This window comes from Haliaeetus albicilla, chromosome 20 (genome assembly GCF_947461875.1).
Source record: "Haliaeetus albicilla chromosome 20, bHalAlb1.1, whole genome shotgun sequence".
Lineage (NCBI taxonomy): Eukaryota > Metazoa > Chordata > Aves > Accipitriformes > Accipitridae > Haliaeetus > Haliaeetus albicilla.
The window spans coordinates 8667192-8689531 of NC_091502.1; the positions used below are offsets into that span (position 1 = coordinate 8667192).

The 22340-nt window shown below is 36.8% G+C and overlaps 1 protein-coding gene across 16 annotated transcripts in view; it reads right to left on the reverse strand.

Annotated features, from left to right (window-relative positions):
* The window catches only part of ZMYM2 (zinc finger MYM-type containing 2), a 97088-nt gene that overhangs the window by 51378 nt on the left and 23370 nt on the right, over positions 1–22340 (reverse strand). For 11 of the 16 annotated variants that reach the window (XR_011328967.1, XM_069808204.1, XM_069808212.1 and 8 more), the window contains 4 exons: positions 21138–21994; positions 12562–12847; positions 8803–8968; positions 7734–7946 (listed from right to left, as the gene is read on the reverse strand). Coding sequence is in view for 15 of the 16 variants with exons in the window: in XM_069808204.1 (XP_069664305.1) it covers positions 7734–7946; positions 8803–8968; positions 12562–12847; positions 21138–21984 (1512 nt within the window). In the remaining variant the exon portion in view is untranslated. The remainder of the gene's footprint in view (positions 1–7733; positions 7947–8802; positions 8969–12561; positions 12848–21137; positions 21995–22340) is intronic. The other 5 variants (XM_069808202.1, XM_069808198.1, XM_069808209.1 and 2 more) reach the window with 2 other exon arrangements.

The window sequence follows — 22340 nt, forward strand, 5'->3', positions numbered from 1 at the left end:
GAAATCACTTCCCTTGACCTGCTGGCTATGCTCTTGCTAATACAGCAATAGGTTGCCCAGAGAGGCTGTGGAGTCCCCCCCCATCCTCGGAGATACTCGAAACTCAAACAGACATGGTCCTAGACGATCTGCTCCAGGTGATCCTGGTTGAACAGGGGGGTAGACAAGATGACCTCCAGAGGCCACTTCCAACCTCAAGCATTCTGTGATACAATCCAGGATGCAAGTTGGCCATCTTTGCTGCAAGAGCACACTGCTAACTCTTGTTCAACTTGTTGTCCACCAGAACACACAAGTCTTTTTCTCCAAAGCTGCTTTCTTGGCAGTTATCTTCCATTTCAGAAAAAGTACTGGCTTCATTTTGCGCTCCCCATGGTATTTCAATGGTAGGCAAAAGTGATTATAGACAAAACCCTGCACATTCAAACATAAAGTCTAAGGCAAATGCAAAAGCTGGAATATTCTTATTATATTTGATTCAAAACTCACTCATTCTTTCATGACTTGTTTGTATGCCCTGTTAGAGACTTAACTGTAGAAATCAGGTCTACTTCACAATAGGTATCTCATGACAGATAACTGAGAAAAAACATATTATAAAACACTTCATGCAATTTGAAAAGACTTATGAGTTAATATACATTTCAAATCTTCATCCTGTCCACTAGGACAGTGTTGGAACTCAAACTGGCAACTACAAAAGTGGCTATCAAGATGCAAGACAAAACAGATGAATGGGACATATTCCAGAAATACAAGTATTGTTGCAACTGAAATCCAAATTTCTGGAAATAAAAGAGAAAATTGGAGGGTTTCTGAGGAATTTTTATTCTTGCCATTATCAGCAACAATAATTTCAGAAGAAATCTTTATCTTCCTTTACATCTTACTGAAAGTATCATGAAAGCTTAAATCTAGAGCTCTTCTTGCACACATCCTACTAAGAAGAAAAATCAAACCCAAAAATAGATATCAGATCAATACTATAATTTCATGGTATTTTAGAAGTAAGCCTCACTTCTGTTTGCAACTGAAACTAATGAAAGTCTCTGTTCTTGAACTGTCTGGCTGCAAAAGTATTTCAATAAAGCTCTTAGTGTCTTGAATCTAGGTGCCTATGCTAGACTTTTATTCTTGACTGAAAAAAGCAGTATGATCTGCTTCACATGCCTTCAGGAGGATTGAAAGTGGGATGAAGAACATGCCTGCAGTGTAAGATAGCATTCTTGCTACAACTTCCACGCCAAGGGCCAGTCAATCAAGAACACCAGAATACCAACTGATTGCTACAACACTATGTAGCAGCCCAAATACTTGTTTCCAGTTGAAGGAAATGCTTTGCAATTACAACTCATATGGTCCATGGCAAAACAGACCAGTACCTACTTCTCAATCCAGGCAAGCTTCTCTCTGGTAGCTTTACAGAGCAACAGTTTCAGATTAGAAATAAGATACAATACCAGGAAAGCTTCTAGAAAAGAATATGCTGGGACAGAAAGACAGTCAACCTGTCTTGAAATAGAAAGTAAAGGAGAAAGAAGACAGAAGATTTCTATAGGTAGAAAAGCAGAGATATTCACTACGTGGAATTCTATGATAACACAGATCCATTAGTAAGGCAATCAGGAAAACATTATTTGAAAGAAGGATGGTCCGGATGGATCCAGAAGCAACAGGCATGTCTAAGAAAAGAACCAGATGTCAGCAGAATCTGTAACAGCAAAGAAAGAAGAAACCGTATTATTTATTCAGTCTTTTGAAATACTGCACTCAAATAATCTCTTCCCCAAGAACAACTGTAAACTCCTCCCTGCTCCAACAAAAGAGATTAACATTGGTAACACCTCAAAAGCATTTACCCAAGTCTTAAGAACAAAAGCTGAAGTAATGCTTTTGTGGCCTCTAAACACCAAGTAATTTGTGTTTATGTTCCATCAGCTGAACTCTGCAAACAGCCATATCAATAACTTGTCCAGTAACTCTTCTTTGGCATCTCCAACTGCCAGTGCTCCCTCTTTTTGCCAGTTTTGCTCCCACTCTCAAGACGTTTGCCTTCGTGATTTCAAGAAAAGCAGAGCTGAAACCCCCTGGCCCAAAAAGCAAGTTACTTTTTCATTAACTGAATGTTTCAGCTGTTTCTGTTTTGCCTTTTTTCCCTCTTCACCTCAACCCTGTCTAATTATTCCAGGTACAGCAGTGCACAGATGTGGTTATATCCATGCTAACTCCAATACCTAGTCGCATCACCTCCTTGCTTCCTCTTTCTAAGAATTTCCTGTGTTCCCACAGAGATCACATCACACAATTTTGACTGCCATTAAGTACTTTTCTTCAGAACTACAAAGCTGTTTTAACATCTCTGATATACCTATCTCACTTTCTCTTCTAAAATATCGACAAAATAACATCCTGAACACTTATGATGAATGACATTCAGGTGCCTAAGGAAGCTATACAGTTTTTATTGAAGAGCAGCAAATTCTACAGTTAAGACATTTGAAGCAGAAATGGCAAAATAAATGGTTCCAGAAAATAAGAGTAAATAAAAGGTAGAAGAAAAAGTAGAACAGGGTAGTTTCTACAAAGACTTGATTTGCATCAGACATGCAAGAAACTGGAAGCATAAATAACAAGAGGCCTCAAAAAAACCCTGACACCACTAAGCAGGAAGAAAGGGGAATTTATTATTTCTTGGTTGATAAAGATTTGTCATCTAACCACGGCAGATGGGGTAAAAAGCGTCTAGCTATGTCCATTTGGAAGTCTACATAGTATCAGATGTCAATATTATCAGATATTAGGTAATACTTAGTTTGGTATTAAGTGAGACAGAAGTGGTTTACCATATGAGGAAGAGACTCCACTATTAAACCACAGTTTGAACTGGCTGAAACCACAGAACTTCTCTTTAAAAATGACCAGAAATTAAAAAACAAAAACAAAACCTGAAAAGTCAGTATTTCTAATATTTCAATGTAAAGGGGCTGTTCAACTCTCACAATTTCTGGTTTTGTTAACAGTATCTACTTTCAAAACAGAAACCTGGAAACAAGATTTTACAAAGCAGTAACAACAGCAGGAAGCAGCAGATTGTGTAGTTAATTGTACTATCAAAATAAAAATGACAGATCTGTCTTAATAGCAAAGAAGCACAGAAAAAGAACTGACACTGCATATCACAAGACAAAGTTGAAAACCCTAGATGCTTCCACTGAAGTGCTACGTGACAGGACATTCTATCATAGCATTCAGTGAGATTTAAACCAGTAGGTAACAATACATTTTGTGAGACTAAATACAAACTCTACATAAGCAATGAATCATAAGTTGCAGAACTGATATGCATATTATTGTATACAGTGGAGGCTCTTAAACCCCTGCACACAGATGAAGCAGATGAAATGAGTTTTAAGAGAGTTTCACAAAAGCAGTTGTTTGGCAATGAACAGAATTTGAGACAAGGAAGCACAACTACCTAGGTTGGGTTTTGCCTATTGCTTGTAAGTGAACAGCTTAAAGGGATGGCATAGCCTGGTTAGTCTTGAAGCACCTTCAGTAGTAAGTCTTCATGTAATCAAGGAAGTCAATAAAATGCACTTTTATTCAGTACTGAAGGAAATCTTTCATTAGATGAAGAGACACTGCAAGCACCCTCTCCAACTAGGAAAATACTCACTTGGCTTGAATTCACCCAGTACTCACTTCATTCCAGAGCTATTAAGAAGCCTATGAAGAAGTAGCTAGAGTTCCTTCCCCTATTTTTGGCAGCACATGAAGACCATCACTTTTAAGAAGCACCCAAAGCAAGCGAATCCCAGGTCACATTGTAACAAGAAGAATTTTAGTTATGAAAATAAAGCAAAAAAAGTAAAGGAACATTTTAAACTATTAAAGCATTAAATGCTTTCATGGCAGAATCAAGAGCACTGTGGACTGATCAGGCCAGTAAGCAAAGCAGTTAGCCTGTATTTTTAAAAGTAGACAGGCTCAGCTTTATCTTAGTTCAACAGCTGAAAATTAAGAGGTATGGTTGGTTGCACAAGCCAAGTCACAGAATTCACTTGTTCCTTAGAACAAGACTGTCAAGGCTGTACCCAAATCCAGCAAACCAGGACACAAGATTGCAACTGCCTTGAAAAGGAAGTCCACTGATTTTGTAGAGACAGAAAATATGCAATAGTATCAGAAACATTAAAACAACATATGTATGTGCTTTTGTTTAGTATGTCTTCATGGCATGTTTGGGGGCTGTTTCAATTTGTTGCATAGATACTAACTTTTAAATGAATCACTGAAGTAATTTTTTAAATTGTTAAGTTCTCATGTTAATTATATTAAATGCCTACTTGAAGAAATAAAATATTTCAGCATTTGCACAATTACGTAGACAATTTAGCCACCTCCTTTTCAGATATGATCTCATTCTCTTCTAGCATTGTTTTCTGTTTTGTTTAGTGTCATTCTTTAAGTCCCTCTTGTCCCTCTACACGTGAAGAGTCTGAACTTCAGGTAAAGAATTTACAATCTAGTAGTAGTAGTAGTCTTCTTCAGGCTTAAAAAAAAAATAACCACTTCCAAACTTCCAATAAGGGTTTTGTTTTGACATTTTATGTAAATTGTCACAGTGATTTCATTTTTGGAGGAAGAATTTTATCCTTGTTTTCTCTTTTTTTAAAAAAGCTTGATTTGAACTTAGCTGTCTTCATGAATGGCTGTTGTGCCATCAGGAAATTAACATGCTCTTGCATATAACCACAGGGAGCATTAGTTAGGCTATGTCTATTTATTATTTTTTTTAATTCTTATGCAATTTATTAATCTATTTTTCATAGCTTTTTTAATATGAAAGAAACCTAAGCTGTAATTACTTCAGTTTTAGTGAGAAAGAACAGCCATCACCTCTCAGAAAAGCAAAACACAGGATGCAACATTCAAGATTATTTTTGTCTCAGTTTTAAAGCAGGTTCTGACACTGGTACATAGAAAGCTAAGTGCATCCATCACCTGGAAAGCTGACTTAGTCACTCCAAAAAAAACCTACTCCCCATCCCAGGAATAACACTGTTTCTTACTCCCACCAAGTCTGAAGCAGAAGAAAGAATCCCTTTGTAGCCGATGGATTATTTGCACTCAGTGGCTATTCCAAGAGCCACAGTAATTTTTATTACCCACAATTTTAATTTTTTCATTCCAGGAAGAAAAAATGTCCATGATAAGTTATTGAAAATTAATTGTTCAAATCAGTGTAATATTTATTCAAAAAAATAGGGATGAAGTATATAGATAGGTACAAGTAATAAGAATCAGTTTTCATTTATTACTACTACAAATGAATAGCATATTGATAGGTGTATGACATTTACAATATAAACTGCTTAATACAAAGCTCATACCAGTAAGACCTATGTATTTTACAACTGTTTGTAAGAAAACATTTGCTAAAACTTGTAACACACAATAATCAGTTGTACAACACAATGCTGTAATCAAATGATACATCAACTTTTCCTATATTATTGATTCCATGAAGTTTATTTCAGTATGTAATAACAACTCTCCCATATTCTCTCCTTCACTGGTTCTCCTTTAAAAGAAAGATCTAATAAAAAATTTCCAAGACGACATTGTTATGACTGAACAAAGTAACCTACAATTTACCAATTGTGGCCCAATGAGTTGTCAGTGACATTTTTCAAAGTCTAAATTCCTTTTTTAAAAACAGAATTCCTTGGAAACATTCAGTTAAAAAAAAACAACAAACAAACAACCTTAATGCAAATGGAAGTTCAAACCTAAATAAATCCTGCTAAACAACTAAATATTCTCAAATAATTGTGTCCTGAGCAACTCACCTACAACATACACTAAAGACCTCCTAATTTTATAGCTTGAGTTTCTCTTAATATCAAAAATACCCCAAAGCCCCCAAACACTCCTGGAACATTTGAAAGCTACCATTTAAGAATTACACTTAATCACCACTCCAAACCAGATGCACATGAGCACTTAAATTAAGCTTCTCACACCCTATTACAGTTCCCCAGTACCAAATATTTCCACAAAAGAATCAAGAACTTGCTTGAATATAGTCTGCTGTCAGAACTGAATGCACCAGAACAATGTGTCTCCATTTTAAAGGTCCTCTTAAGGATCCTCACAATAATGCACAATACCTGACACTACTTGTGAAGATTCCTGGTACTGCAAACTGCTCCTCCTCCCCAAATCAAACCAGAACATACAACTTGCTACCCATATCCTTCTTATTCTCAAATACATATCTAAACACAAAATACAACAATATCTGAACAAATAGAGTACAGTCTGTAATGAGATTTAAATACAGATTTATCATTCGACCTCTCAAAATTCCACGTTCATTTCATAATTCCATGTGCAGTGCATGTTATACTGGTTGTGTGGGAATGTCTCAAGTTCAAAGTTAATCTCATGCCTTTCTGTTTCTTCGAGAGACAGTATTCAACGTTTCTTCAAGTCTTTCCATGGCTTCTGGGCATGCCTATGTTTTTAGTATCTTGGAAACCTATCCTGTCCCTTTTGGTATAGCTGTGACAAAAGAATAACGCTTATGTTACGTTTTCAGTTACGCTGTTTACACATGCACGTTTCCAGATTTGCTGTTTGCACATTGCATATACACAAGAATAGCCATCCCCAAAAGCATCAAAACTGAATGTCCAATGAGAAAATACAAACATACATGATGCAACAGTAAAGAAGTTAAAAACATTCAGCACTGCACTCCCTTTTCTCTTGGATCATTGGTTTCTTAAAAATGGAAAGAGATGAAGAAAGAACCCAAAGTAATATGCAGCACTGGGGCCACTCACAAATTCAAGTGTGAACTTCAAAATCAGATAAAGAAATTTCTTGCTAGTAAAATAGTACTTTTGTAACACTACCCCTACAAACTCAGAGCAGAATGCACCAAGCAAAAAAAAACCTGAAGAAAAAAAATCCCCAAATTGCATATCCTCCCCCAAAATATTTAATGTTTCAGAGCTACACTATTACACCATAAATACTGTGATTAACATTTAAACCTTTCAGCCAGCATTACCAACGGTTCAGAGCTAAGCTGGCTCTGTAATATGTAAAAGACATCAGCATCAGATTTCTTGATTTGGAATTATTTTTAACCACAACAATTACTACTATCTTAACAGTCTTAAGAATAAATAAAAAACAAACCAAGTAAAGACAATGAAAGCACAAGATTTAACACATGGAAGGATGAAAGTAACAATAAATTTTTAAATCCTATGCGGTACAGTGAAGAAGATTAGACATAGTACAGGTACACAGCCAACGTGTAATCAGTTAGAGCATTCTCACAGCAATGTCCAATCTGGATGCTCCGCACATTTTTCAATGTTTTGACTGCATAAGCAAGCTTTTATATCTAAAAAAAGAACATCACTTAAGGACCAGTAAGCCTGTATGTCGGGCTTGCTATTAATATACTTGTAATACAGCCATAAGAAAGAAATAGAAATTATTAACAGAAAGTTTAATTTCAGTGATATTTTCATTAATAACAAATAGGTAGTCCTTTCCAGCTAGTTTTCCCTCACTGGCATTAATTTCATTTTTAGAATTCTTTGTCACTTAAGACTTCTAATGAGAAGTAAAACCATTTTATGAATAACAGGATAAATTTAAGGAGTATTAATGTTTATTTAATTTAAATTTATAGATAAAGAAGTAATTACCTGCTTGTATTCACCAACGCAGTTCTGACAGCAGAATCTTTTCTGCTGACCATCAATAGTAAGAATATTGTTTCCAGCTCCTTTACTGGGCAAATACTCCCCACAATGCTCACAGCAATTCATTATTAATCCATTTGCCATCCTGTATCTATTGAAGCAATGGTCACTGCACAGCTTATGAGTCATATTTTTAAAGCTAACTTCATGACGAATCTAAAAAATAAAATAAAATAAAAAAATAAAGAAGTATTCTATCACCACACAAGCACAAAGTTGCCTGAAACTACCAGATAAGCCAGTAGTCATACATTTAAGTACAGTAACTAAAACCAGATTATACTAGCTCACTATTTAAGAACAGAGATGCTTGAAATGACCATGAAGTTGGTGTTTCTGCTGTTTCCAAAGTTCTAGAAAAAAAACCTTGGACCCATTTGCTCTTGTAGCCTAGAAGCAAAGATCACAGGGAAGGATGTAATAATTGCATATTAGAGCAGAAGGTCAATTTATGCGATTTTTTAAAATACTCAATTTGCAGGCTGACAACATGGCATATAAAGACTGGCCAGACACATATGCTAAGTAGTAGCCTGGACTATGCTGGGCCCAGAAATGGCATCAAGAGTAAATTAATACATTCATGAGAATTTAGAATTACTTATATTCTACGTATCTCTAAAAACATTTGCATAATCTTTCAAAACTTACAGTAAAAAAGTAAATAATACAGTAAATCCTGAGTTTTTTCAACAGCAATTCTTCTATGTGAGAAATTTGGGTTATAATTACAAGATTGTACATCTAATAAAATTATTGACAGTAGCAACAAAATGTCAGCAAAAGGCACTTCAAGTTTCTGAAACAAAAATCAAATATTAACCTCTTTGAATTCTTTCTTCCTTCAGTTGCTCTTCATGAATATTAAGCCTGCATATCTTAATATCTCACAGCATATGAAAATACTGAATCAGATTTTAAATTTCCTTATATTCAGTCCTCTTATTTCAGAATAGAAGTTGTTAATACTGTCATTATTGAGAAAAATAAAAGAAATAACAGTCAATCACACCTCAGTTAGTTTACCACAGATAGTGCATCTTGATTTATTCAAAACTCCTTTTGAGGGATTCTGTTTATCTTCATAGAAGGATAAACATGATGTACTGCAAAACTCCTGGAAAGACTCACTTGAATCAACTTGAGCAACAATGGTACCTTTCATTGTTGTTATATCTCTGAAAGACAAAAAAAGAAAAACCAAAAACCCCACTGTAGCGTGCTCATGTATAAATACACATATATATATATTTAAACAAGAAGACATAAGATTCATTCTTCCTTTTAATTCTTACATTTCAAACCTGGTTTGTGGGTGTACAGTTGTTAGTCACACGTCAAAACTAAGTTTAGTAATATTTTTACAACTACTCTAAGTACTGCAAGTACTATGTCTTTCCTGTGTAAAAACCTTTTTTTTTTTTTTTTTTGGATTGGGGTTATTTTTTTCCTATTACGTTATTCTAGAACTAAGTGACATTAATGCACCATTAGGTACCAGTTGTGGCAAACAATCTTATACAAAAACACAGCAAATGTGAACTAGCCCTTTCGCAACTTTACACAAAAGCCATACTTAAGTTCTATACAAAAAAATCAGATTTACAGTAAAAGGTTAGAAATGGTCTTTTATTTGTACAAAACTCCACCATTCCCAGTATTAATCTCAGGAGAGGACGAGAGGAAGAGAGAAGGTACAACCAAACAACCAAAAAGTTTAAAACTCTACAACAAACTTGCCTAGAAGTTTATTATTTAAAATTTAAAAAGTTAATTCAATCATTACTTCAAAGTTTGAAAGCACCTGAATAGTTCACGCAGTTGCCTGTGAAATTGCACCAATTTAACACCAAACCAGACAAGCAACCATCAATAAAATTAATTTGAAATAGAACAAACCTTCTTCTAACCAAACTGACTTACACTGTTTTTCACTGAAATTAATTCTAGACTTCCTTGATCTTCAATTGTATGCTGCACACACTGCAAACTCAGCAAAGTCACTAACACCATGCTTGTCAGTGCACCTTTGTAATGAGATCTCCCAAATTTCTAAGGTAGTTTCACTCTTAATCCCAAACTATCACATACCATAAATTAGAAGCAGTAAGAAGAAATAAAAGTCTCCCCCCTTTGCCTTCTGAGAAAAAAACCCCTATTACTGACATATAAGAAATGCTATTGGGCAGAATAAACAAAAAATAGGCACATCTGGATCTCTATTATCATCACCATGGATCACCAGCTGGAAAAGACATGCCCCAGACACTCATACCTAGGACCCCTAAAAATAGGATGAGTGGAAAACATTGGAAAAATGCTGTATGCTTCCCTAGACCGACTCCCTTGAAAATAAAATTCTACCGTCCCTGGATATTAACACTTGCATGCCTGTCTTCTTCCATCAAAGGAAAGTCAGCACATTTTGGCTTGCCCTTCGGCAAGCTAGTAAGGATTTGTGTTGGGGAGTGTTATTGCTTCTATTCTGCAGAAGCCAGAGCTCCTGCCCTGAGGACCTTACAGTTTCTGACTAGATTCCAGGAGGACTTATAAACACTATTAACTTGTATCAAAACACATATTAACTTGTATCAAAGGAGACAAGTATGAAGTCAAAAAGAGTAACACAAGTCAATAAAAACTATAAACACTATGGAGAATGCCAGGTATTTCCTATACTTTCCTTCTTAAAATAATTCCTACACTATTTATGTAGTTACAAAGGTTCAGGAGAGTGCTAGAAAAGTGGTTTACAATAAAATATGATAAGAATTCTAACTTTTCAGATGGGGTTATACAATTTTTTTCAAAATTTACCGTAGGCTTCACTTCTTCCACTTAAAGTGATCTACATATTTAAAGATAAAACTGAGCATACCTCTGAAAGTCTGACCTGTGACATATCAACTATTATCATCTATCCAACCTACATTCAAGGTCTCCTGGATTTTGCTTGAGGTCCCTTATCCTTTCAGTGAACTGCAATCTGACAATATTATGTCTGCTTTAGCATGAAAAAAAACGCAGAAACAAGTACGGAGCAAATACCTGGTTTGCTATCACCAGGTAGAAAAAATTTGGCAATAAAGAAAAAAAGCCTGGATGAGATTGGGCTTCACAATGAAGCCATGCTACAGAGGAAAAATTTCACACATATGCTGCCTTCTATTTAACTGTGACTGAGTACCAACTGCATACTAGTAGAAGAGTGAAGACCAACAGCACCTCAAAAATTGTCAAAGGTGACTTCACAGAGGTTCTCTAGAAATCAAATACACTAAACAAAGCTTATTTTAAGTAACCCCAAAAGCTAGAAAGAAGGTATTTTCCTCATCATTAAAAAATAAAGCCCTTTCATTTAGGGCAGTTTTGTATATAGCCTCTTACAACACACAGGTAAGTATCTCCAAAGTTTCAAGAGAGCACAGATTTAGCCATGAATTTTCAAGATCTCAGTCAGAAATAAAAACATTAGTATCATCTTCATCTTTATATATAATACAGCTAGCTGAATATGGTAGTCACCAGATTAACTGAAAAAAAACAAACCCAAAATAGGATATAAACATGTACAAGCCAACAGAAAGAGTAGAGAGTGCTTTTAACTAGCTTTGTATAAGTGACGGTTGAGAGAATTTGAGCTTTTACATGTATTTAAAAGAAGCTGAAGTATGTTAAATCTGCTAGGTATTCAGTGTACCAAGGTATGAATACACCGGATATCAATACTTTCGATAGTTTATTTTTACAGAGTCTCAAGAAAAAACAACAACCGCCCCTCTCAGATCAGTAGCTTACATCTGAATACAAGCCATTAATCCATCACGCCACATACCGAAGTGTTTTTCACTAGTTTAAATCTGCGATTGAGCAAAGACCACCCTCTCCAAAACATACATTAACAAAGGCAGTCTTTACTGCAAGCCTTCTTTAGTTCAGCAAGAATTAATCATTTAACCAATATCACTGCAGGGTGTAGTGGACTGAGGCTTTACTGAAAAAATATGAAAAAGTGCAAGTATCTCAGCAATCAGTACATTGAAAGAAAAAGATAGTACAGCTATTTTGTACACCTTACACTACAATAGTACAATTATGGAAGACTTCTCTTCAGCAATTTTAAGTTTGGGAAATAATGAAAAATTACAAGTCAAACCTAACCAATAATTTAGAATAAACCACTTCTAGGTATGCTTGTCACTCTCTCTGTACTGCCCACTTAAGGTATCTTCAGCTTCAAAAGTTGCCATAGTTGCCCCAAACTATGGGGAAAGTCTAAGGCTTCTCCTCTCCCCACACTGCCAACAATGGAAGAGCTGCCAAATTTCTTCCACCTTCTTCCAAGTATCAGTTTCTCCTTCTTTTAAAGCCCCTTGATTTTCTATCTTCATCTATCAAAATGAATGCTTTCTATACAACACAAGGTCCACTTCTTTTCATAAAGGATTTTATATCTAAAGAATATGTCTTGTCACAGGATGTATTATAACTTGGACACCTTGTCTTTAAAAAAAAAAAAAAAAAATCAGTAGTTTTTAGTGTATTGGCTTTCAAAGAAACAACCTGCCATACTCCAAATTCAAAAGCTGGTAAACTTCTGTTATAGCAGAGTGAATTCAACATTTCCAAACAATACTGAAGTGACACTATATAAAATACTTGTATAGTCAGATTTTATATCATTAATGGAGCAGTTCTCATACATGCATGAGAATCTCAAGTATTACTGGATTTAGCTACTAGTATGAAACAAAATTTAAGAATCCCTTACTTTCTGCACATAACACAAAGTTTCTTTGGAGTAGGTTTGTGTGAGAATGATGAGAGGCAGGTAGTAGAACAAAAAAGGTGAGCTGATCCTTTTCGCTGATATGCAGTCTGTCCCTTTTGTAAAGGCTTTTTGCAGTTTGCACATGTGACTTTAACCTGTTTAGAAGGCTGCTGCTGGGCAGAAGGCTGGAAAATCTGTTTAGGAAGTGATGCTACAGGTGACAAGGAATCCACACCTGGTTGCTTCTGATTCCTAGGGAAGGAAGCTGACTGGGATATCCAAGAATCTTCAAGACAAAAACAAACAAACATACATAAAAGTAATTGAGCAGACATGTACATATATATATAGAATAATATTCACAGATATAGGATAATAAAATCATTTTTCTCTTGGAACTGAAAATTAACAGAAGAAAGATGATATTTTAGAAATTCAGGTTTAAAGTAAAATGCTGTTTGATGGTACCGCTCTCCATTGTTACAAAGCTTCAGAACATGAACAAATTTCAAGATGGTCCTATCCTACATCTAATGACAAGTTTTGCAGACTTCAATTCACTTGCACTGGGTTTGCAAACTGGCAATTTTATCTTCAAACAAAACTGCAATTACCAACTGCAATTAAGGAAACAAACAAACAAAGAGACCAACAGATAACATGGAATTTCTAAACTAAGGTTTGAGATATAAACTCTGCAAATTTATAAGACCATGAAATCTTAGATTTTTATTAGTTATTTTGTTTTAAAGCTGTAACAAGCATCATGTGTCTAGCCTCAGTGATAAACCCTAGAATTGGGGCTCCCCATACTAGTTTCCTAGTCCAGCTTGCAGCCAGAGAACTATACTGCAGTTAGAGCGAAGCACAGTGGCTCCACATCTGGGATCTGCATTTATGTCACTGATTCCTCTAAGAGTTCCTGTTTTTCTCAATAACCTTTTCAATGCAATGAATACCACTTAATGTGCAAACTGGCAAAGTCATGAGAGTTCCAAGTCTTCATCAGTAGAAATCAATGAACCTAGAAAATAATATTTCATTAAGTTCTGGCAGTACACAAATCTATGTCCCTATGTTCCAGACCACTAGTCTTCCATCTGTATTTTTGGACAATAGACTACTATGGAACGAAGTCATCTTTGCCCAATCTTTTGTAGCATAACATGCTACAGAGTAACTTACATAACAAGAACTTAAGTAAAACTATCTCCAACAGAAATACATCTAGAAAGATCACATGCTTCTGTCGAATTACATGCTCTGTATCTTGGTTTGGAGCAGAATATGCAGTTCTGGGGAAAAAAATTCCCCAATAAAATTTAATTTCGAGGCTCTTCTCTGGAATTTAAGCTTTCATTTTAAATAATTATAATAAATAATAAGGAACACTGAGCTTCTGATGAACGTCAAGAATGATACATTACATAAGCATGAATTAAAACCTGAATAAGAATGTCTTTCCATTATAAAAAACATTTACACACATTTTCAATAGTATTTGGGATAGCTGACACATACTATCACAGCACTTGGGACTTACCTTTAGCTTTTTATTCCCAGCATCTAGAACAGCACTTCACTGTTACTTACTGAATAGTAAACACCTGCATAAATATTGTTGTACTGGGTAGTACTTGTACTACTACTTTTAAGTAAAGAGTAAACACAGCATTTACTGTAACTAAATAAAAATACTAAAACCTTCAAGGTCTTACTGCAGTAACTCAGTGTATTCCTGGAGTGTTATTACAAATATAAGAAAGATGATTTTAAATTCTATAACTTCACATAACAAAAACCTTAAGCTATAGATGTCAGCAGCTGCCCATACCTTATTCTTAAGGAACATTATCTTGGTCCATAATCATTCATTAAATAGAAGGCACCCTCTCCTCATACTATTTTCTAAAGTCTTCTCTTTCCCCAAGAGGGTTTTATTAACAACATATTCTGCTGCATGGTTTTAAAATTAGTTTTAAGGATAAAGTTCCAAGAATCTTGTTACAGCAACAAGCAACATACATTCCTTAGCAAGTGGAAGATCATTTTCCAGTGTGACTTTTTAGCTGCCAAGGATGTCCTATTTCTCAGACATGTAAGACAAGTCAGAAATTTACCCATTGTAATGCTTGAGGATAAATAGAAGAGCTGGAGCAAAGAAGTGAGGGGAAGAGGTAAAGGAAGCAGAACAGAACACATTCCTCTTTAAACCATTAAAGAAGTTTACCTTTGAAGGAATGAGTGTCCATACTGACAAACTAAGATATGTCACCACAGTGCTTAAAGTTAAAATTCACTTGAGCGCCCTCTTCAAACTTTTCTATACTATTATGTCTACTACCTCAGATTATTTACATCCTGGTAACATCTTAACACCTCAAAATATTTTGAGGTTCTTCTCTTTTCTCAAAGGTTTCAAGTGGGAGCACACTGTATCTCTTACCAGAAATAAGTAGCATGTGCATTAGGTTACATGTGCTTGTAATTCCAGTAGTGCTCAACTGCCACTCATGAAAACTTGAGTTTGCTAGGCTCATTTGGTTTGAAACTTTTACTTATGACTTCCTAGTACCTCATTAAGACTATTTCAGCATTTCTTTAGTATCTTACGGCTTCAGACAGCATCCCTTAATTGACATTTGTTGCATTTCTCCTTCCACAAATATACCACAAGAACATTTAACAATCTTCTTGCCTTTTTTTTTGCTTTTACTTCTTCTGTAACACACCTTCATAGACCTTAATTCTTATATTGTGACTTTTCTTCCCATCTCATTTTTTAACCATGTTACCTCCTCCGCTTTACAACCTCTACAAAGGATCTGTAAAATCTGTTTTTCATGTACTTGAACTGAGGTGGTGTATCACACTTCCTTAGTTGATTCCTGATGCGTTTCCATGCCTCACTGCCCTTATATCTTCATCCTTCAGGTTTCTATCTGCAATTCTTTAACGGCCAAGTTTACGAGACTCTACAGTTTCATGTTCAATTTCTTCTTACTAGAATAGCTATTCAGGGTGTTCCCATTCTTTCTCACTCATTCCTGCTCTAAACTGCTATAAAATTATTCCTTACTCTCATTTGCACCAATACATTCATGTGTGAAACCATCTTGCAAAAATGGCTTGATGAAATGATGTCTTTTTTTAAAAAGCTGGAAAAAACTGTATCAGCCAAACTTGAGGCAGAGGTGGGGAGGAAGACAGTAATAATATTTTACAGAGGTATGCAGCTCTTGAAACATATTCAGCTACATCTGCATTCATGACCTGGTTCAGATTAGGGCAATTCTGAACTGCATCCTCAATTTACTACGTGTTGGTTCTGTTTTTGGAGCAGTTTCAATGCACAAAACCTAGATTCTATTCAGAGAAACAAAACCTAAGTTCCAGTCCAAGAGCACTTGAAACTCATGTACATGGACTTCTGTTCATCTACCTGGACTTCTCCAAGACCTTTGATATGGTCCCCCCCAAAATTCTTGCTGCTAAATTGGAGACATATAGATTTGACGGATAAGGAATTGGCTGGATGGTTGCATCTAAAGAATTACAGTTAACGGCTCAATGTCCAAGTGGAAACCAGTAACAAGCTGTGTCCCTCAAGGGTCTGTACTGGGACTGATACTATACAATATTTTCATCAACAACATAGTGGGATTAAGTGCACCCTCAGCAAGTTTACAGATACCACCAAGCTGAGTGGTACACTTGATAAGCTAGAAGGAAGGGATGCCATCCAGAGGGACTGTGATTGGCTTGAGGAATGGGCCCACGTGAACCTCATGAAGCTCAACAAGGCCAAGTGCAAGGTCTTTCACCTGGGTCAGGGCAATCCTCAATATCAATATAAACTGGGGTATGAATGGATGGAGAGCAGCCCTGTGGAGGAGGACTCAGGGATACTGGTAGATGGAAAATGGGACATGAGCCAGCAATGTGTGCTTGCAGCGCAGGAAGCCAAATATTTCCTCAGCTGCATTAAAAGAAGCATGGCCAGCAGGTTGAGGGAGGCGATTCTGCCCCTCTACTCTGTGATGGTGAGACCCCACCTGCAGTACTGCATCCAGCTCTGGGGTCCTCAGTACAAGACAGACATGGGCCTGTTAGTGCAGGTCCAGAGGAGGGCCACAAAAAATGACAGAAAGCTGGAACACCTCTCCTGTGAAGGAAGACAAAGAGAGTTAGGGTTGTTCAGCCTGGAGAAGAAAAGGCTCCGGGAAAACCCTGTTGCAGCCTTTTAATATATAAAGGGGGCTTATAAGATACAGAGAGAGACGTTACACCAAGACTTGTAGTGACAAGGCAAGGGGCAAAAGTTTTAAATTGAAAGAGGTAGATTTATATTGGACATGAGGAATGAGTTTTTTTACGACGGAAGTGGCAAAGACACTGGTACAGGTTGCCCAGAGAAGCTGTGGATGCCCCATCCCTGAAAAGATTCAAGGTCAGGTTGGATGTAGCTTTGAGCAACCTGATCCAGTGGAAGATGTCCCTGCCCACGGCAGGGTGGTTGGACTAGGTGATCTTTAAAGGTCCCTTCCAACCCAAACCATTCTATCAAATGTATTCTAATGCTTACTGGGGACATTAGGTTCTGAATTAATGTGCTGGACAGAAGTTTCTCTGTTACGCACCTACTACTTCCCATATAGTGGAGGCACTTAGCTGAGGGGAGTAGACTAACACTGATCCAGAAGAAATCTTCCAAACTGCATACAGAATCATAGAGTCATTTAGATTGGAAAAGACCTTGAAGATCATTGAGTCCAACGATTAACCTCACACTGCCAAGTCCACCACTAAACCATGTCCCCAAGCACCACGTCTACATGTCTTTTAAATACCTCCAGGGATGGTGACTCAACCACTTCCCTGGGCAGCCTGTTCAAATGCGTGACAACCCTTTCGGTGAAGAAGTTTCTCCTAATATCCAATCTAAACCTCCCCTGGCACAAATTGAGGCCATTTCCTCTCGCCCCATCACTTGCTACTTGGCAGAAGAGACCAACTCCCACCTCACTACAACTTCCTTTCAGGTAGTAGAGGACGGTAAGGTCTCTCCTGAGCCTCCCTTTCTCCAGGCTAAACAACCCCAGTTCCCTCAGCCGCTCCTCATAAGACTTGTGCTCTAGACCCTTCACCAGCTCCATTGCTCTTCTTTGGCCACACTCCAGCACCTCAATGTCTTTCTTGTAGTGAGGGGCCCAAAACTGAACACAGTTGTGCTGGTTTTGGCTAGGATAGAGGTAATTTTCTTCATAGTAGCTAGTATGGGGCAACATCTTGGATTTGTGCTGGAAACAGTGTTGATAACACAGAGATGTTTTAGCTATCGCTGAGCAGTGCTTACACAGAGCCAAGGACTTTGTTGCTTCTCCCCCCACCCCACCAGCGAGCAGGCTGGGGGGGGCACAAGGAGCTGGGAGGGGACACAGCCGGGACAGCTGACCCCAACTGACCCAAGGGGTATTCCAGACCATATGATGCCATGCTCAGCATATAAAGGTGGGATCTTTAGATGGTGTTTGTCTTCCCAAGTCACCATTACGCATAATGGAGCCCTGCTTTCCTGAAGATGGCTGAACACCTGCCTGCCGATGGGAAGCGGTGAAGGAATTCCGTATTTTTGCTTTGCTTGCGTATGCAGCTTTTGCTTTACCTGTTAAGCTCTCTTTATCTCAGCCCACGAGTTATCTTACTTTTACCCTTCCAATTCTCTCTCCCATCCCACTGTGAGGGAGGTGAGTGAGCAGCTGCGTGGTGCTTAGCTGCCGGCTGGGGTTAAACCACGACGACAGTATTTGAAGTGCAGCCTCACCGGTGCCGAGTACAGGGAAAAAATCACTTCCCTAGTCCTGCTGTCCACGCTATTTCTGATACGAATACATATCATGTATTTACCAGAGCCTCATTATTAACAATTTTGATCTACTATTTTTCTAACAACATCTAGATGTCACATGCCCCAATTCCTTTGTCACTAGGGAAAACAAAGTAGTATCAGGAAACAATACATGTTTGCATCTTCAAGGCTTTAAATCTTCTATATATGAAATAAACATGAATAATAGGTCTTGTTCAGGATGCAAGCTAGAATGTCTTTAGGTAATAGACTAGTTCTGAGACTTGCAAAACTGCTCTGTAAATTGATGTATTAAGTCCTTCCACAAAGTTTTGACATTCAACAAATGCTAACTAACAAATCCTTGAAGAAAGTTGTGGTATCTGAAAAAAAAGTTTTCCATCCAACTTCTTACATCCTATTTCTGAACTACAAGCAGTGTTTTTCAATCAATGATCTTCAAATTATGTAACTCAAAGCATTTTTATCATCAGTAGGCTTAAATTAACTAAGTAGGAGTCTCCGCATCCATTGGAAATATTTTAGAAATCTGGAAATCAGAACAAAGGGAACACCACTGATCCAGAAAAGATGAATCTACCCTTAGCAATCTTAGACTGGAGTTGTGTAAAATATATTAAACACATTTACGATCAAACGCTTCCTGTCACATTATCAAAGTTTCTAATAGGCAGGGTTAACTTCTACTGACAAGATTTTCTAGAAGAAAAGGAGGCAGCTTCCAGGGAAAAAGAACAAAATTGAAACTTACATCTTGAAAACCTTTCCTTTACATCTTTGTAAGTACAAAAACCTGCAAATGATCTGCACCTACCGTGTTTCAGGCTTTTTCTTGTATTAAAGCCATTTCTGTTATAGCCATCTTCCCTCTTTCCTCCTCTTGTTTCTTCTTCTCATGTTGTCATTTTTCTAAATTGTCTCTTGTCTGGTATTTTTCTCCTTCCCTTTTACCTGTGGCAGCCCTTACTGCTTCCTTTTGAACTTACTGCTTTTTCACATAAAGACCACAAAATCCTATATACGTACACCTTGAAATACATCTCTCATATCCACTTGTAAATTTATTTTTTCCTCCCTTCTGAGTGAGTCTTTTTCACCAAGTCCTTAAAAGGACTCCCAGCCACTACTCTTGTCTCTCTGAACTCAACCTATTTCAATACTGCTATAGTCCCGGCCTATCAGACTTCATACCAGCAAAACTCTGGTGTGTCTCTGTTAATCACACCAAGAATAAAAGTTCAGTAGTTTCAGGGAAAGCACATGCCGATTTTCTTAAGATGTGCTTTCCCCAAGAAAAACAAAGGCACTACTTCAAGGTAACAAATGCTTTAAGTTTTCATCCACAACTACTTGACCATCTGTGATAACACAATAATCACACCCCATGTCTAAGGGATCAATTAGTGGGAATGTTGGTTTTACAAGGTTAGGAACTGAATTTCTAAATTATACAGTGGACATCCGGACTATGAAAATTTCCCAGCTTTCAACTTCAGAAGTCAAATTTTGACATCAGTTCAAGATTAACACAAAAACCCACAACCTAACATCCAACTTAAAGAAATCTTAGCTTCACGCTGCCCTTTCCATAATACAATATGAAAGGTATCAATACTTGAGCAAAAATACCTTCGGTAATATATGACCAAATTAAAGAACTATGCTATTTAAATATTCATTGAAAAACAGGTTAAAAAAAAAATCTATGTGTTTTAATCAGCATATGAGCAAGTTAAGAAATCGTGCATTAACAAGGGTCTACTGCACCTAGATTGTAACTGGTTTAAATTTTCCTTTTAAAATGACCCTACCTAGTCTGAAGTTAAACCTGTAGTAAAATTTGGCTTTTTCCCCTACTTCTAGCCTAACAGGGCAGCAAGAGTACCAGTATATGTTGGAACTTGGAAGGTTTTAAATTGCTTATGTGAAAGCTTAAATTCTGTAGAATAGCAATTCCAGAAGACCATTCATGGCTGCTCCATTTGGCTTTTAGCGATACCTGTTTAACTTGCCAAATCAGGAGACAATATACTGCTATTTACACAGAGATATAGAGCAAAACCAGCCAATTCAAGCTAATTAATATTATATGATATAAATACATATTATCACAGGTGACTAAATAGCAATTATACAGTGTGCATAACTTACTGCAGGAATATACGAGTCCACAAGTAACTTATACCCCATTTTGTTAAGCACTGTAAATACTGAGAATTGCTCAGTATGCAATGAATTATGACTGCTAGCTACTTACAACTTATGATCAGACTTTCAAATTCAGGTTTTTTGCATATCAAATTGTATTCAGATGGCAAGATGACAGATCAGTAAAATAATACTTAAATAACTTTGATGCATTATACTAGTCATAGAACTCCACAAAAAGGTACAAAAGTTACATAGATACAATAACCTTTATTTGTGCCAATTAAAGGGGTTCAGTCATAAAGAAAGCTTTACTTGTGTCTCAAAACATCTGAAGGTATCACTAATTGCTAAACTGGGATAGTTTACCTACCTAACACACTATGTCACCAAGCATATTTTATGCCCAAGTCACAGATAAGGTTGTGATGGGAATGAAGGGAACCAAGATCTTCCATAGGAGTTAAGCTAAAAAACTAAGCAGTGCCACTGCCAAAAAATATTTTTATCAAACACTTTATTTTCAGCTTTTAAGGAAATGTTCATAATTGCAGCTTACCAGGATTATGATGAGTCACAGATTCTCCATTTTGAAATACATCTCCAGCCACGTTCATTCTACCAGGATTGAAAGGTCCTACACCAGTCTTGGTCTGTGAAGTCAAAGATGGGGTGTATGTTTGCATATTAACACCAAAATTACTTGACTGCAGTCCGTTAGATACATCTCCCAAGTTGGCATTCTGCAGTGATGTTACATGTGTAATCATTAAGTTCATGTCACGCCTTTCAGCATTTTCTAAATGACCATCACTCACAGAGCTCATAGCACCTGTTTCTAATGTAGTAACATTAGCAATCTGAATTTCAGAGTCTGGTTCTGTGGTTATACCACTATTACCTATTCCTGAATTTACCTTACTTCTTGAAAAACTGGAAGCTGAGAATTCCATATCGTTGGCTCTATTTTTACACTCTGGAAGTCTTCGTTCATTAAAACTGGAAGCATTCTTCTCTTGTCCTTGATTTGTTTCAATGTCTTCTTCATCATCAATAATAATAGTTTCACTTACACTCCCCTTTTGAGAATTTAAGTCTTTTGGAGGAGGAAGCATTTTGCAATCATTCCCTTGCAGTTCTTCATTTTTTGATGTAAATGCAATGTTCCTTTGATCTGCTATCAGTGACGCAGAATTTTGTGGGGGTTGTATAGGTTCAATAAAAACTACATCATCGTCATCTTCTATAGGCGAGTTTTGGAATTTATTAGGTCTAGAAACTAAAGAACTTGGTGGACCTCCAAATGTATTTCCTACATTTGCAAGACCTGCTGCCATGGTGGTATTCCCTAGTAGACCAGGAGTATGTTCAGACAGTTCTAATCCTCCCAGAGGACTCGTGTCCATTCCAGATCTGCTGTTTGAAGAAAAACATAAAGCAAGAAAAACCACACCCAAATTCAGAGCAAGATAAAACTTTCCGACAACATTTCTTAAAAATAACTACATAATTAACAGTTCCAGCTTTTGTTTTCTTCCTGAGATCATGTAAAGAAAAAATGAAGTTTCTCTATGCTCTTCTTTGAATGCCTTAACATTCATTTACTTTCTAATCCTGTACTAGCAAAAAAACCTGCCATCACCATTTCCCACACAAAAGCTACACATCACTATGTTCAGTAATACATACATACATAGGAAATAGAATTTTTGATGGTATTTATCACATGATCCTGATTTCTCAGTCCCTTTCCCACCCACAT